This window comes from Cyclopterus lumpus, chromosome 8 (assembly GCF_009769545.1).
Source record: "Cyclopterus lumpus isolate fCycLum1 chromosome 8, fCycLum1.pri, whole genome shotgun sequence".
Taxonomy (NCBI): Eukaryota; Metazoa; Chordata; class Actinopteri; order Perciformes; family Cyclopteridae; genus Cyclopterus; species Cyclopterus lumpus.
In genome coordinates this window covers 20,115,045-20,129,256 of record NC_046973.1, presented here as the reverse complement: position 1 = coordinate 20,129,256, position 14,212 = coordinate 20,115,045, and the positions used below count along the sequence as shown (strand labels likewise).

Below are 14,212 nucleotides of genomic sequence, written 5' to 3'. Positions count from 1 at the left end.
ATATATCACAATTGATTTAAATGTATATGCAATTTTCTTTGTTATGACGGTGCTGCAGTGTTGTTAAATTGGCTGAGTTCTCTACTCTACACAGTAGACACATGTCGGTCAACACAAGGCCCATGCCTTGTATTTTCTATTGGTAATTTTCAAAACGTTTTTTTAAAATTAGAATTGATAATTTAGCAAAACCAAAGACCAAGAAAAGGATAATATAAAGTTGCTTTTATGGAATTAAATTGAGGCGTTTGGATCCTCAACAGATACCAAATGCTTGTTGAAGAATAAATTGAAGGTGTCAGATTTGGAGAGGTGAAAGGGGTTCAGAACTGGAGCAGGGCATTAGCTTGACAAACACCTGTGAGATTCACAGGTGTGAGATTCACAGGTGTTTGTCCTGATCCGCCTCAAACACATAGCCAAGGAGAACCTGTGAGTCTTCAGTCGTTGGTCTGACCAACATAACAAGCTTCCTTCTCTCTTTTCCTATACACTGCCAATTAAGGATGTTCCAGGTGTTTAGTTTCCATTACGTTTCAAACATGCTGCTAATTCATTATGGAAGAGGTAGTTGTTTGTTTGCTGAGCAGATTGTCCACCGGTTAATGATTGTATGCAGCGAGTATAATCATGCGTATGTTGTGTGTAAGCGCGTCTGTGCTCCCATGTGTGGGGTAGAGAAAGTGTACGTGTGTGTGTGTGTGTGTGTGACCGTCAAAGCCTGATATTAGTCTGGCAGCTATGGCTGCAGTGTCAGATGCTGGCAGCTGAGACGCCCCCCCCCCCCCGCGCTGCTTACTGAGCCACAGAAGGCTGGTGGGGGTAAAGATGAGCTAACAAGATGATTCACTTCCCTCCGACAGGGCCAGCAAGCTGTTGCCATTACAATAAATTGCTTTGGGAAGTGAATCTGTGCCAGTGATGCGGTTCAATAACAGAGGGGGACAGTTGGGGAAAAATTGGCAAACTTAATATCCTCTTGTGTGCTTATTTGTTCATTTTTAAAAAAAAGGAGAAGTTCACAAAAACAAAATGTTTGGCGACCGTGTTCACTGACGGATTCTTTGACGCAATTGTCTTTTGTTTGTCAGGCTGGTCTGCTGAGAACCCCGTATGCGAGGTATGCTGATGCCTTGGATGGCTTTCAGATGCTGCATCCAAAACACTCGTAAACAGGCCTCGTAGGAAGTGCAGCAGGAGGTCATTTCACCGGACCGCTCGTTGACATTGGTGATCTCATGCTTTTGATTACATCATGGCAATCAGAAAAGCAGAATAAATGTGGCTATGATGAGGGAAACATGTACGCAGCACAAAAGCTCCAAAAGAGATTTAAAAAAACAAGAATATAGAAGAAACTCAAAGAGGAAAAATGAAACATCACAGTATCTGTTTATGTTGAACATCGTAACATTAGTAATGCTGCATAGCATTGAATTGCAGGGATACAACATGGATAGAAGACTGATAGTAGCAAGACTATTAAGATGCAGATTAGACAGATTTATTCAGAAAGTGGAAATTCATTACAAGATGTACAGACTTTTGACAGCAAGAAAAAAAATGGCAAAGTTCCCTGAGCATACATGCCAATCAAATCGTGCTACCACGTTCTCTGTCAGTAGGAGCCTCTTGTCTTAAAACCTCTGTTAGTTTGAGCAAAGTTTGACTTAATAATTGACAAACAGCCATCTCATGTTTCTAATATTGTTATTACAATAAAATGCCACTTGGCTCCTTGTGACTGACAGAATATTTTGCTAGTTCGTATTTATATATTTGTTATCTGATAGACAGACTGTACAACAAACTAACTACAGAAGATCTTTGCAGAAAATGCAAAGGGTGTAACTTATGACATTATGGCGTCGCTATAAATATGGCATTAATAAATGTAATGCAGCCATCATTCATGTTATTCGTTTACACCTGCGCTTTAGAAGCCAACGTTTCTGCTGTGTGAAAAGTGAATGACTGTGTCATGCTACAGACCATTTATGTATCATGTCTAATGTCAATAACAACATAACATTGTTGATAGCTGGGAAGTTAACCTACTCCAGATGAGTGCTCAAATCAGATTAGTTCCCCATCTTTCTCCCCTGGCGAAGCCGTGACATACAAACAGAGAGAAACCATGGAACAAAAATAGGATCCCGTAAGTCATAATAATGAGATACTATCTCATAATTTCGACTTGAGATAGTAAGTCATAATAATGAGATGCTAAGTCATAATTATGAGATAGTAAGTCATACACATCTTTTTCGACTATACCTTGAATAGGGAAGGTAGCGTCGTAGTAGCACTTTAGCAGCACTTAAATGGCTCTTACTGATAGCACTTTGTAGTTTAACTTTATTGAAGAAACTGTACTTTCTTGATTCTTGTTGTTCTGAGTTGTACGTTTAATGCACTTATTGTAAGTCGCTTTGGATAAAAGTGTCAGCTAAATGACATGTAATGTAATGTAATGTAATAATGAGATGCTAAGTCCTAATTATGAGATAGTAAGTCCTAATTATGAGATAGTAAGTCCTAATTATGAGATATTAAGTCATAATAATGAGATAGTAAGTCATAATTATGAGATGCTAAGTCCTAATAATGAGATAGTAAGTCATAATTATGAGATAGTAAGTCATAATAATGAGATAGTAAGTCATAATAATGAGATAGTAAGTCATAATAATGAGATAGTAAGTCATAATTATGAGATGCTAAGTCCTAATAATGAGATAGTAGGTCATAATTATGAGATAGTAAGTCATAATAATGAGATAGTAAGTCATAATTATGAGATGCTAAGTCCTAATAATGAGATAGTAGGTCATAATTATGAGATAGTAAGTCATAATAATGAGATAGTAAGTCCTAATAATGAGATAGTAAGTCCTAATAATGAGATAGTAAGTCATAATTATGAGATATTAAGTCATAATAATGAGATAGTAAGTCATAATTATGAGATGCTAAGTCCTAATAATGAGATAGTAAGTCATAATTATGAGATATTAAGTCATAATAATGAGATAGTAAGTCATAATTATGAGATATTAAGTCATAATAATGAGATAGTAAGTCATAATTATGAGATGCTAACTCCTAATAATTAGATAGTAAGTCATAATTATGAGATGCTAAGTCATAATTATGTGCACAGGATCCTAATTTTTTTTCTCACAATGGCGAAATTGAGCATCCATAACCAACAGGGTACAAATGAGTTGCTATGACAACCAGGGTCCCTGGTAAGGACACCACTTCTCGCGAGAAGTGAGAACTTTGATCGCGAGGGAGACAGGTTTTTGCAAAGTTTCCGCTCGCGTGCAGTTTATCTTGACAAATACCCTAACGTTACGTATTTGCTTCGGCGTTAGAAGATTTTTAATGACGACGATACCCCCTTTTGGACCTTTTTGTGACCTTCACATTGCTTTCACTGTGACTGTTTATAATAATATTTATTTTTTTTAAAGCAAGAAACGGGCAAACGTGACTTCCGCATGCGCTAAAGTTTTAAATTTCGCTTGTCTGCTCGTAAAACAAGCTGGTTTTTTTTTATCGGGCGATGTCTTTCCACACCTCCTGTGACCAGTGAACGCTTGCTGACGTTCAATCCGAGTTTTAAACCCGACAGTTAAACAGTTGGTAATGGTTTCTTGTGCACGAGCATGTCCCTGCTGTCCCTGGTGGCGCAGGCGGTCGAGTCCCGCAAAGCGGACCAAGCCCAGATGGACGACCGTGTTCAGCTCTACAGAGAACTGTTGCACACCCTGTAAGTAACGTTTCATTCTGAAGTTAAGGACCGATAAACAATCGTGTTGTATATAAAATCGTATAACGTTATTATGAACTTTAACGTATAAGTGCGTGCAAAATATAAGATGGATGTTAAACCTTATGTTCCCCCATTGCGTCTTGCATAATGGGTAAATGGATAATGTTGATTATTGCCCATCTCCGGGTCTGAAAATCTTATTAGGGCGCTGTGGCTTAGTTGGTAAAGCGCCTGTCTAGTAAACAGGAGATCCTGGGTTCAAATCCCAGCAGTGCCTTTTACCGACCACGGTTCTCTATTTTGGATTTATCACTTTGACGCAAACAGTAAAGCCAAAGATGCTTATAATTAATCTTTTATTTAAAACCCATCAGAAAGCACTCACTACACTAGTTCTTCAAGCTATGTACATTTATCTTTGTCAACGTTTTTTAATAATTAATAAAAAAAACGATTGCTTATGTTACGTGTTTAGGTTTTAAATTGTATTGGCTGGTATATCATTACATAAGATGTTTAAACGCACACAAAATAACAACCAGCAAAACACATTATCATTTGTGATCTGTGGTAAACTGCATTCATCTAGATGGTAACATTGTGCTAACCGAAAAGTCGATCAAGTACAGAATTGCATTGTGGGATTTGCCTGTTAACACTGAAGTCCGTTGTGCAAATGTTATTTATTTTTATTCTACATTGTTGTCCAAATTTAATTAATTGTGCACCTGGTTATTTTAAGTGTCACATGACGTCTTTCCCACAGAACTTCACAACCGAACACGGGCTCTGATGAGGCCCAGTGTGCAAATGATGCTGCGACAGGTAATTAAACTAATTATGTGTTTGTCAGGTACAAAGTTCATTAATCCACAGAAGGGGGAAAAAAAAGAGTCATTTTTCATCTCTTATCACACGCAGATGAAACGACAATATGCCCAAAAAATATTCTGAAATATGGGATTCAATTTAACATGTAAAATGTGATAAAATGAATCGTTCATTTTAGTATTTTATATTGATGCAGGTACGAGAGCAGTGTATCCGCAGGATTTCAGATTATACAAAGGTTAATTGATAAAACCAACTAACCGCATGTTTGCATGCTGCTCACAGATACAGATGCCTCACCGGGGGAAAAAGAAGATATGGAATTGCTGGAGCGAGCCCTGGAGAAAGCCCTTCGGGTCCGCACTGGCACAGGATATTCTAAAAAAGCCTCGAGCAGACAATCTCCACGTCAAAAGGAACCCGGCACTACAGCTGTCGCACACAAAGGAATGCAGGCAACTGCAGCTTCTAAAGGAAATCGGTCCACCTCGAACGAGCACAAAAGGCCTGGTCCGTCGGCGCCCTCCACACTGGGCTCAGAACCTTCAGCGAGCAAAACCACAATTAATAGAAGCATAACCCAGAAGTGCCCTTTGTCTTCAGATGGCGTTGTGCATCACCAGGCAGCAAGGAAAGGGTCTGGCTCTGTAGATCTGGGTCAGTTGCACACCTCTACCCTCCACTCTAAAAAGAAGATTATTAGAAGCAACTCGTCGAGTGGACGTGACCCGGGCCGAGCTGCGGCGACCTCCGCTCTTTCAAATAACGCGGTGCCCGTTTCACAGACGGAGGAGCCCGGAGCTCACGGTTTACCTCCACGGAACGGGTATGTTTTTACACTACTAGACCGTAAAGAAAGCCACACTTTGGAGAGTCACGGTCGGACGGGGGTGGACGTTGGTTTGCTATTCTAATCATTCCGTTTGCCTTCGCTTCGTGGCAGGAAAGCTTCTGAACAGACGGCAAAATGGAGATCTCTAAGGAGCCAGCAAAACAGGTGGCCAAGACCAGTTTTTTTTGTTTTGTTTTTTTTCCCCTTACATTTTACAGCAAATTTCACAGTTTCTATTTGGACACTAAGTTTCCCTCTTTACATTACCATTAGGTTATGGGACAAAGTTGCTGGCCTGCAAAGGGAACCCGTGCCTGGGAGGAGTCACTTCATGGAGAGAATGAGAGCTACGGTATCCTTCCTTTTCCTAGTGAAGGCCGTCAAAATGAGCTGGAAGCTTCAGACTTGTTTTTTCCGTGCTGTGTAATGTTGAGTTTGGGAAAAAAAATACTCTAGTAGTGTTGCAGTTACAATTTCACTGATTACCATTGTGCAGCTGTCGGAAATTAGTATGACTCTTAAGAGCCTGCACAAATTTGACGAGTACGCGTTCGTTCATCTAAGCAGTCTTGATATCCGGCTTCTTGTCCTTGACCCGGCCTCTCTGAACCCTCTAGTTCCCGAGGGGTTGGCCACGTGGTTCCCCAGATCAGACCAGGTTTCTGGTCGACAGATTGACTCAGCAAGGTCATGACCTCAACCAGCACTGCCAGACAACGGAGCTTTTGGCCAAACAGACGCAAGAATCAACCACAGAGCTGGGTAAGAGCCTGAACAGATGATGCACGCAAACACACACAATTAGCAGTGATGGAATGAGGAGAAACAGAAGAAGGCGCTTGATGACGTGTGCGTGTGCGTGTGCGTGTGCGTGTGCGTGTGCGTGTGCGTGTGCGTGTGCGTGTGTGTGTGTGTGTGTGTGGGTGTTATAATTTTGGAGGAAACTGCTCAGGGAGTTGGCAGGAAGGGACTTTCTGAGAGCCATTTAGACAAATATATATCCGTGCCGAGCCTCCGCCAATCATGTTCAGGATATTTTAAGGTGGCATATTATAGAAAATGTTGTTGTTTTGTGAAACTTTGAGACCCTCAATGTGATATCAGATGAGGTCATTTTGCAACTTTTAAAGCTCTAATGATTTAAATCCGGGCTTTTCATGTGTCTGTACTGGGAAATTGATTGACCTAAACACATTTAAATAAAGAAAGCAGCATAGTATGTCTCTTAACAATCACACGGACTACAAACATGGAACTAATTAACACAGGGCAATTAAACCAAACCACTCCACTACCTCCTGTAATAACACTGCCGGTGAATCTCTGTTCTTCCTTCCACATTTCTGTGCAGGCGGTGAGGCGAACGACGATGAATCCTGCCTGAGGTTTCCGATGACGGCCGCTCGGCTCCAGAACGTCGCCGACCAAGCGAAGCAAGGTTGGAATTAATCCGGTTTCACTAGAACGTAACCTACCTCTTCAAACCACGTGTTCCCTCCCAAAGTAATGGCATGTCAATCTGACTTTGGTTATATGAAAGGGGGGGGGGGGGGGGGGGGGTCGTAGAGCAGAAGAAAATACGTTATGACAATATTATTCCACAGCACAGACTTTCATAATTAACGATTGGGTAGAAAAACCCAGACGCTCTTTGAATGAGCGTCTGGGTTTCAGTGTGTAACATGGTGTACTTCCATTACCTTCATAATTATAATGTTATAATGAAGGCTTTCCATTGACAGCACTCAAATGACCGTATCATCTTCAGGGAAGGACTTTTGATTATGTTTAGCAGTAATAGCTCCAGTGCAGCACAAGCATGTTGCTAAAGCCAGTGTGAGAGAGAAGTTTCCAGTCGTCTCTAGCGCCCTGCTTAACACACACACCTCCATCATGTGTTGGGAGTACATGCAGCCAATCTAGCGTCTCACATCCACTATTCAGTAAGTAGTTTTATTAGTTTTTTTATTTCCAAGGGAGGGATTAATCGCTTATTGCATTTTAACCACGTTTGAAAAAGTGATTGTGATGAATGTGGCGCGCTAACGAGCTAATGCAGCGCCTCCATCTCGGCGGATGGAAAATGAAAACAGAGCCGCAGTGAAACCTCAGTTGCCAGATCAGTACTTTCCTTGGCCTCGACAGATCCCCCCTCTCTGTGACGGTGGGCTTTTAAAGCCGTCTATCCTGGTGTGGTCAAGGCAAGGGCCCAGCTATTTAAAGCTGAGGCAGCAGAGCAGAAAAACGTTTTAGGGTACGGTTGCTCACGCTCACGCTCTAAAAATAACCGTATTTTCCATCAGAGTGGGAAGCATGGGATCGATGGAGACCAGAGGGAGGTTGTCTTTGCCCCACTAGGGCAAATGGTGTGGGGGGAACCGGGATGATTGCACCCCTGCCACCGACGGTAACCTACACGACAGAGGCCGAACTCAGAGAGCTGGAGACGCTGAGGATGAGGGTGTCACTGCTGCAACAGGAGATTTACCTCGAGCAGGTGAGGGGTGTGTGCTTGAAGCACCTAGTTCTGTTCTGAGATGTATTAAATACCTACTGAGGAAATAATGTGCTGACAGTCTCTTCTTCTATGTGACAGGCTATATTGGACTCGCTGTCCCCTCGGCTTTCCTCCATGGTACCTGGGCCTGGATGTCCCGACCTCAGTGTGCTCAGAGACATGTACTCCCTGCTAGGTGAAGGAGGGGAGCGGTCCCCGGCCATCGTCCTGGACTCTGAGCCCGACTGACTACAGAGCATGCAACACTGAGTTTGACTTTGCCTTCCTCCCCTTTCCACACATAAGATAAATAAAATGTGATGCAATCCAGTGTAACACCAGTTGAATCATTTCAATAACACTATAAAATGAAATTCAGAAAAGGAATTTAATTTAATCTGGATTGCTTTAGGCTGAGCAGGTGTACCTAATTAAGAGTAAACATTTGCCAGAGAGACATTAAACCCTTCAATTAATCTGAAATATTATCCAAACTACTCTACGTATAATACATGATATCAGCATGTGGCAAATACATTTCATTGTGTGGATATTTGTAATTCCAGTTGATCTCATATGTATTTCAATTTAAACTGCTTTTGGTTTTATTTTTGTAATGGTTCAATGCTATTTCTATGTTTAAACTATATTTTAACTCCTCTCTTCTTGTACGAAGTAACACTTATTTCCTAGAATGACTTGCAATGGGGAAAATGTAACCCAAGGTCGGTAATGCAACACTGCCTGTACCAGCAGGTGGCGCTCAATTCACAGATGAAGTGACCATAGAACACACTCGCAGGTGACTTGTGTTTATTGCTTCATGAAATCAATAAACGGTCAGTTGGATGTGTTTGTAACGTCTCCAGTATGTTTTAGTTCACTGTGAACACCCCAATACTCTTACCATGATGTTCCTCCATATTGTGGTCCATACCGGGCTTCTATAATCTACATGGAATGATGCATAATATGTACGGAGAAGATTGGTAAACTTGTTTTTACCCCCGCCACAAATGCTGTGTGAGGGCGTACGTGCGGCCTAAAAGTCTGGTTCACACAGATGACGTGTGGATGGCAGGGGCTGTACCAGACTGGGCAACAGGTGGCGCTGGGTTCACACAGCAGGCCGTGGGTGTCTGGGCCCTATACTACACAAACGCAGGAACATGCACACTCAAAGCAGGCTAAGTCACAGAGCTGCTCGGGGGAGGAGGGTCCTTGAGGAAAGGAATACAAAGATTACAAAAGGGAGATGATGTTTGTAGCTTCACATTTCTTCCTGAGCGTAATGGCTCCTGGTTCCATTAGAACATACAGTCACACGTGTTTGCAAGATCTCCTGCGAGCCAGCACCAGAAGAGTCCCACCGCTCGTTGGACCGTGGAATTGTGCTGCGAGCTTCTGGTCTCGGATCAGTGTGTGTGAAAGTCGTGCAGGAGGCAGGGAAGCATCCTTGAGATCATGTCAACACCACACGGGGCCCCAGAGGGAGTGGCGCCTACGCAACTCGGCCTTCCTGTGACCTGCATACATCAGCTGCTGCCTGGCTCTGGCTGACACCAGCAGAGCTCCTCCACTCCCAGCAGCACGGCCCTGCCCAGGTTACCCGTGTCTCACGCATTCGTCCCATTTTCCTCACACCTCACTTTGTCACATAATGAAAGATCCGAGTCAATTATACTTTCCGTGGAGGAAGCTTCATTTTCTTACCCATGTCAACACGGCTGTATGCTGCTCTCACTCGGAGTTGAATAGGTTTTTCTTTTGTCGTTCACATTCCTTCCTACTTGTACTTTCTCCACCCTTTTCCTTTTCACTTTTTGTTTGAGCCATAGTCAACTGCAGTGCTGGAGTCCAAGTACAAATCCACAGAAACTGAACAGTGCTTCCAAGAATCCGCTCTCCTTCAAATGCCTATTGAACATTTCTTTTCTCCAGCGCCCGCCCCTCACAAACACATTCCTCACGTCCCCTCTTTCACTCTTTTTGTTGTTCATCTAGCTCTTTTCAGCGTGAGCTACAGCAGGGATCGTTACATGGACAGTTCAACCCAAAATAAACTGGACAAAACATATTTTTCTCACCTACTGTGCAATCTGGATTGTTTTGGTGTGAGCTGCCTAGTTTTGGAGGAATCGGCCTTGGAGACGTCTGCCTTCTTTCCATGATAATGGGACTATGTGACGCACGGCTTGTAGTGCTAAATGTGTTTTTCTTTATAATAATAATGTACACCTTTATTAGTCCCACAGTGGGGACATTCTTCTCCATCCTTAGTTATTAAGGAACAGTGGGCCGCAGTGGTTCATTTTGGGGTGAACTGCCCCTTTAAGTCAATGTGGTTACCAGTTATTAGGGTTCATTATTTGATGCACCCCAGTATTTATAAGGTTTTAGTCTAAACTATGGACCAGTTGTTCTGTTCCTACGGAGGCAAGTCGGGCATTCATATGAGAATAAATATGTTATGTTTGTTTTTTTTAAACCCATAATTAAATCGTATTGGTTGCTGAGTTGTTCCTCATCTATGTCTCTTTAGATACTCAATATATCATGCACTATATTTGTTACACCTTCAAAGCTTCTAGAGATGACTTTATACCTGTAGTGAGGTCACAGCTTTCATGCATAGCAAAGAAGCATGCTGTGTCATAACACATGCATCCTTAAATACACTCGAAAGCATACATTTCAAAAGCCATTCAGTAAACAAACTGTCATAATCAATAGTAAGTTCACGGTTCATTTTCAAAAAATAAATATTTAAAATAAATCCAGTAATGCCTGAAGATAAAAACGTTCAGCTGCGTACACAAATCCTTCCCTAACACAGCTCTTCAGATGTGGAGGAGTGAGATAAGTTTCAGGAAAATGTCTGGATTGATTTTCTTTTTGCTGAAGACAGAGAGAGGGAGGGAGAGAGAGAGAGAGAGAGAGATAGGGAGAGAGAGAGAGAGGGAGAGAGGGAGAGATGCTGGAGGATTAACTACTACCGAGTCTCCTTCCACGCAGGACCACCAGCAGTTTGTGTGGGCGGGTGGGAAAGCAGTGGAGGCTGCCTGTGTATTTCTGTCACGTGTGGCCATGCTCATTATTCTACACACTAACATTAGAGAGGCGTTGTATATTTGATGACCTTCTGTAAATCTGTGTCTTCGGCTGTCTGCATAAACATAAATGGAGGAGTGTGTGGGTGGTCATAGGGTCTCTGTTGGCTGTTTGCTGCAGTGGAAACACCATCACTATATAACTGTCATGTGGAGGTAGCCGTGATTGCACATTTGTGCTGCTATGTGGTGCGTGCGACGTGAGATGGAAAAAGTAACTTTCCGATCTGAGGTGGTGTGGAATTCCCCCTTTTCTCTTTTTGGATTTCCAGTCAGCGGTGAGCTTCTGTATTCTTCAGGGGAGGTTTTTATACTGCAGCAAAGGAGAGAAAAGACAGCAATTGAGAGTCAGAGACGGGGAGATGAAGAAAAGATGGAGCAGTTAACTCTTCTCCCCTCCCCCTTCCTGTGCATCATCAACCTCTATTCTCTCTGCTTCAATGTTTGACGTCACACAGAAGAAGACCAATCAGAGCACTCGGACTTCCCTGTTTTCCGCCACACTAGCTCCACCCCGAGCCACGGCCCCTTATATATGGCCCCCCCTGCCACCACATTCAGCAGAGTGTACAATGTGCTACCAGAGAGACGGCAGAGAAACACCAAGAGAGGGAGGGAGAGAAGGAGAAAGTGTGAGTGGATTTCAGCGCTGACGTAGAAGCCTTCATCTTCAGTCATTTCTCCGGTGTCACAGAAAGCTCCTTCTCCTTTCTCTCTTTTTGTGCTTTTCTCTATTTCTTTCTGCATCTCCAGGCCAGAGCTGACTGCGAACGTGATCCAAGAGGCCCACGCCTGGCTTCAGGATCCACCAGCTCGCACAAATCAGGATGGGCTGTACAACAGGCCACCTGGTTTGCCAACCCCAGACCAACACGGGGCAGGAGGGTCAGTCCCTGGAGGCTGGCGGGCCCAAAGTCCCCGACGTGCTCTCCTCTCTGGAGCGTCTGTCCCAGGCCACCGGTGGCATGGAGAAGTCCTGGTACCGCTGCATCTTTCCCTTTGGCATCATCTCTCTGGTGATCGGTGTCGCGGGAACCGGGGTGACCTACACCTATAATGACCTGCCTCAGACTAAAGTGGTGTCGGTGGTTCTACTTGTCATGGGCCTTTTGCTGCTGCTGATGGCCACCGCCTGTTGGACTGTCCACAAGAAGAAGAGAAGGAAAAAGAAAGAGGGAGGCTCGTTCACCTCTGAGCAGTGTCCCCTGTGAAGCACATGGGGAAAACAGTGGTAGGAACTTGAAAGCAGAGACATACCCAGTGCTGGGAACTCAAGGGTTGGCTAAAGAAGCCGCCACTACACCTCCTCCCACCGCCAAATCCCCTCTATTCTTCATCACAGAGTTGCGCTCAGCTCATACCGGAGAGAACTTGAGCTGAGAAAGAGTGGAAGGACAGATAGGCAGGAAGTATCTGTTTAGTCTGTAAAGTTTGGACCATTTTGGACCGACAAGGAGGGATCACCAATGCCTCACACGCTCTTTCACCATCAGACAGCAGGTGTCCGGTGTCAAAACAACCTCAGAGGAGACACACACAAATATGCATTGCACACTACATGCATATTTTACCCCGCGGACACACGGCCCTCTTAGCCCTCGCAGCCCTTCGTTCACATATGCACTAGCAGTCACAGGGGGAAGCTCGCGCAGACACCTAACACGCTATGCAGAGCTGCTGCCGGAGTCAATGCTGGCGTCACTAGGCACGTCAGTCGCAGCATTCCTCTTGCCAGGACAGGTGACTCTCCAAGAGGCCAGAAGTGGGCCAAAGACGGCAACCTGATACCCGGCCCGAAAGAGCAGCGCACCCGCGTCAGCGGCCAGCGTCATTCACTCGTCCTGTGACACCGCAGCAATGTGTTGGGAGCTTTTTTTACGCAACGGGAGAGTGGAACTTGAGTCCAGCGGGATCTTAGTGGCATCCGTGTGAGCGATGAGCCGGAGAGGGCAGAGGACCTGCTGGGGAAGTGAAAGGTGTTTGTGCGTGCTCAAATAAAGATTCTGGTCTGTTGGACCTTGGACTTCACTACTGAGAAACAACAAGATGTGCACATGTAGCCATGTCCAAGCCAAGCGAGAGGGACTTCTAGTAAAGCGACATGCCACGAAAGGCCTTTTGTAGCTTCAGCTTCACGCTACAAAGGAGTGGGGCGCTGACGTTCTGCCCTCCTTTCAATGTGCGCGCATTTACGGCCAGCCTAGTGTCTTTGTGGGGCACCTCAACCCCACACAGGACAGGCCAGGATTACTGAAGGACACTACCCGAGGGGACATGCCACTGTAGGGACACTTTGACTGATCCTGCTCCCCTAGGGCCCCTCCCTCTTGGTGCCTTGAGCAAGCACTCATGGAAAAAGGCTCTGTCGCATTCCGCCGTTTCCATCTGAACCCCTGAGAATGTCCCCCCTTGTTCTCTCTCTTTAGCCCAACAGGACTCTCTTCATTCATCCCACATGCCTTCCTCCATCCTAAATCCCCAGTTTCTGGCTTGATCCCCTCATTTCCCCATTGTTATATAGCCCAGCAGCACACGCTTAAATGTGAGGCTCATAGTCCACAGACATTTGTCTTCATCACTCCTTACCAAAGAAAATGAGATAATGTTGTTCTCATAGTGGGAAGTATTGAAAATATAGTGCAAGGCTGTTCTCTGGGGTTTCCTTTTCATACACTTTTTCTTTCGTGAGGAAAGAGTGAATGTAGCTGTGCTCAACTCCACAGCTGTGAATAGGTGCTTTCTGTTCGGTGTGTGGTCTCACAGGATGAGACGCACTATGGCATTTTAGTCATGTCTTAAATATATTCTTGGCACCGAATGTAACATGGGATGGAAAATACAAACCACGGAAGTGCAAAACACGGAATGTTTATCGGAGCTGAAAGGAGTCGCATAAAAGCCCTCCTTTAACCTCGAGAACTATTATTGATCACCGTTTCATCGATTCTGGCTCCCAGATCGGTGACGCTTGTTGCTGAGTAAAATGTGTCTATGCACCAAGAGGTAGCACTTAACACACAATGCCAAAGACCGCCCTGCAGGCCAGCTGCTTCAACAGGCAACTATTAGTCCTCATCTCACACATGTCTTTGCTAATCAGTGTGCATTTAGATGTTCTGTTGCATGCTGATTGTCAGCCAAACTCTGTTAAACTAGGAAAA

At 44.2% G+C, this 14,212-nt stretch overlaps 2 protein-coding genes and 1 non-coding gene across 4 annotated transcripts; all 3 read left to right on the top strand.

The window, feature by feature from the left end:
* Positions 1 to 3,232: 3,232 nt before the first annotated feature.
* LOC117735394 (tubulin epsilon and delta complex protein 2) lies at positions 3,233 to 8,790 on the top strand. Of its 2 annotated transcripts, XM_034539971.1 has the most exons (10): positions 3,290 to 3,778; positions 4,548 to 4,606; positions 4,898 to 5,122; positions 5,216 to 5,438; positions 5,556 to 5,609; positions 5,718 to 5,796; positions 6,062 to 6,206; positions 6,796 to 6,882; positions 7,748 to 7,941; positions 8,041 to 8,790. In XM_034539971.1, the coding sequence occupies exons 1-10, from the start codon at positions 3,675 to 3,677 to the stop codon at positions 8,188 to 8,190; spliced, it is 1,320 nt and encodes a 439-aa protein (XP_034395862.1). In that variant the 5' UTR covers positions 3,290 to 3,674; the 3' UTR covers positions 8,191 to 8,790. The 2 variants fall into 2 exon arrangements, with proteins under 2 accessions (XP_034395861.1, XP_034395862.1); XM_034539970.1 differs by having other exon boundaries at positions 3,233 to 3,778; positions 4,898 to 5,438.
* trnat-agu lies at positions 3,986 to 4,058 on the top strand. Its single transcript has one exon. It is a non-coding gene; the product is annotated as a tRNA-Thr (tRNA).
* A 2,843-nt stretch (positions 8,791 to 11,633) lies between the features above and the next one.
* LOC117735709 (transmembrane protein 100) lies at positions 11,634 to 14,212 on the top strand. Its single transcript, XM_034540532.1, has 2 exons — positions 11,634 to 11,683; positions 11,805 to 14,212. Exon 2 carries the CDS (start codon positions 11,879 to 11,881, stop codon positions 12,260 to 12,262), a length of 384 nt encoding a protein of 127 aa, XP_034396423.1. The 5' UTR covers positions 11,634 to 11,683; positions 11,805 to 11,878; the 3' UTR covers positions 12,263 to 14,212.

Bases quoted from the DNA above. Each gene is read 5' to 3' on its own strand.
- LOC117735394 (XM_034539970.1), top strand. From the start codon at position 3,675: ATGTCCCTGCTGTCCCTGGTGGCGCAGGCGGTCGAGTCCCGCAAAGCG. The intron at 5,439-5,555 runs GTATGTTTTTAC...GCTTCGTGGCAG, and splicing joins GGTTTACCTCCACGGAACGG to GAAAGCTTCTGAACAGACGG. The intron at 5,610-5,717 runs GTGGCCAAGACC...CATTACCATTAG, and splicing joins CTAAGGAGCCAGCAAAACAG to GTTATGGGACAAAGTTGCTG.
- LOC117735709 (XM_034540532.1), top strand. From the start codon at position 11,879: ATGGGCTGTACAACAGGCCACCTGGTTTGCCAACCCCAGACCAACACG.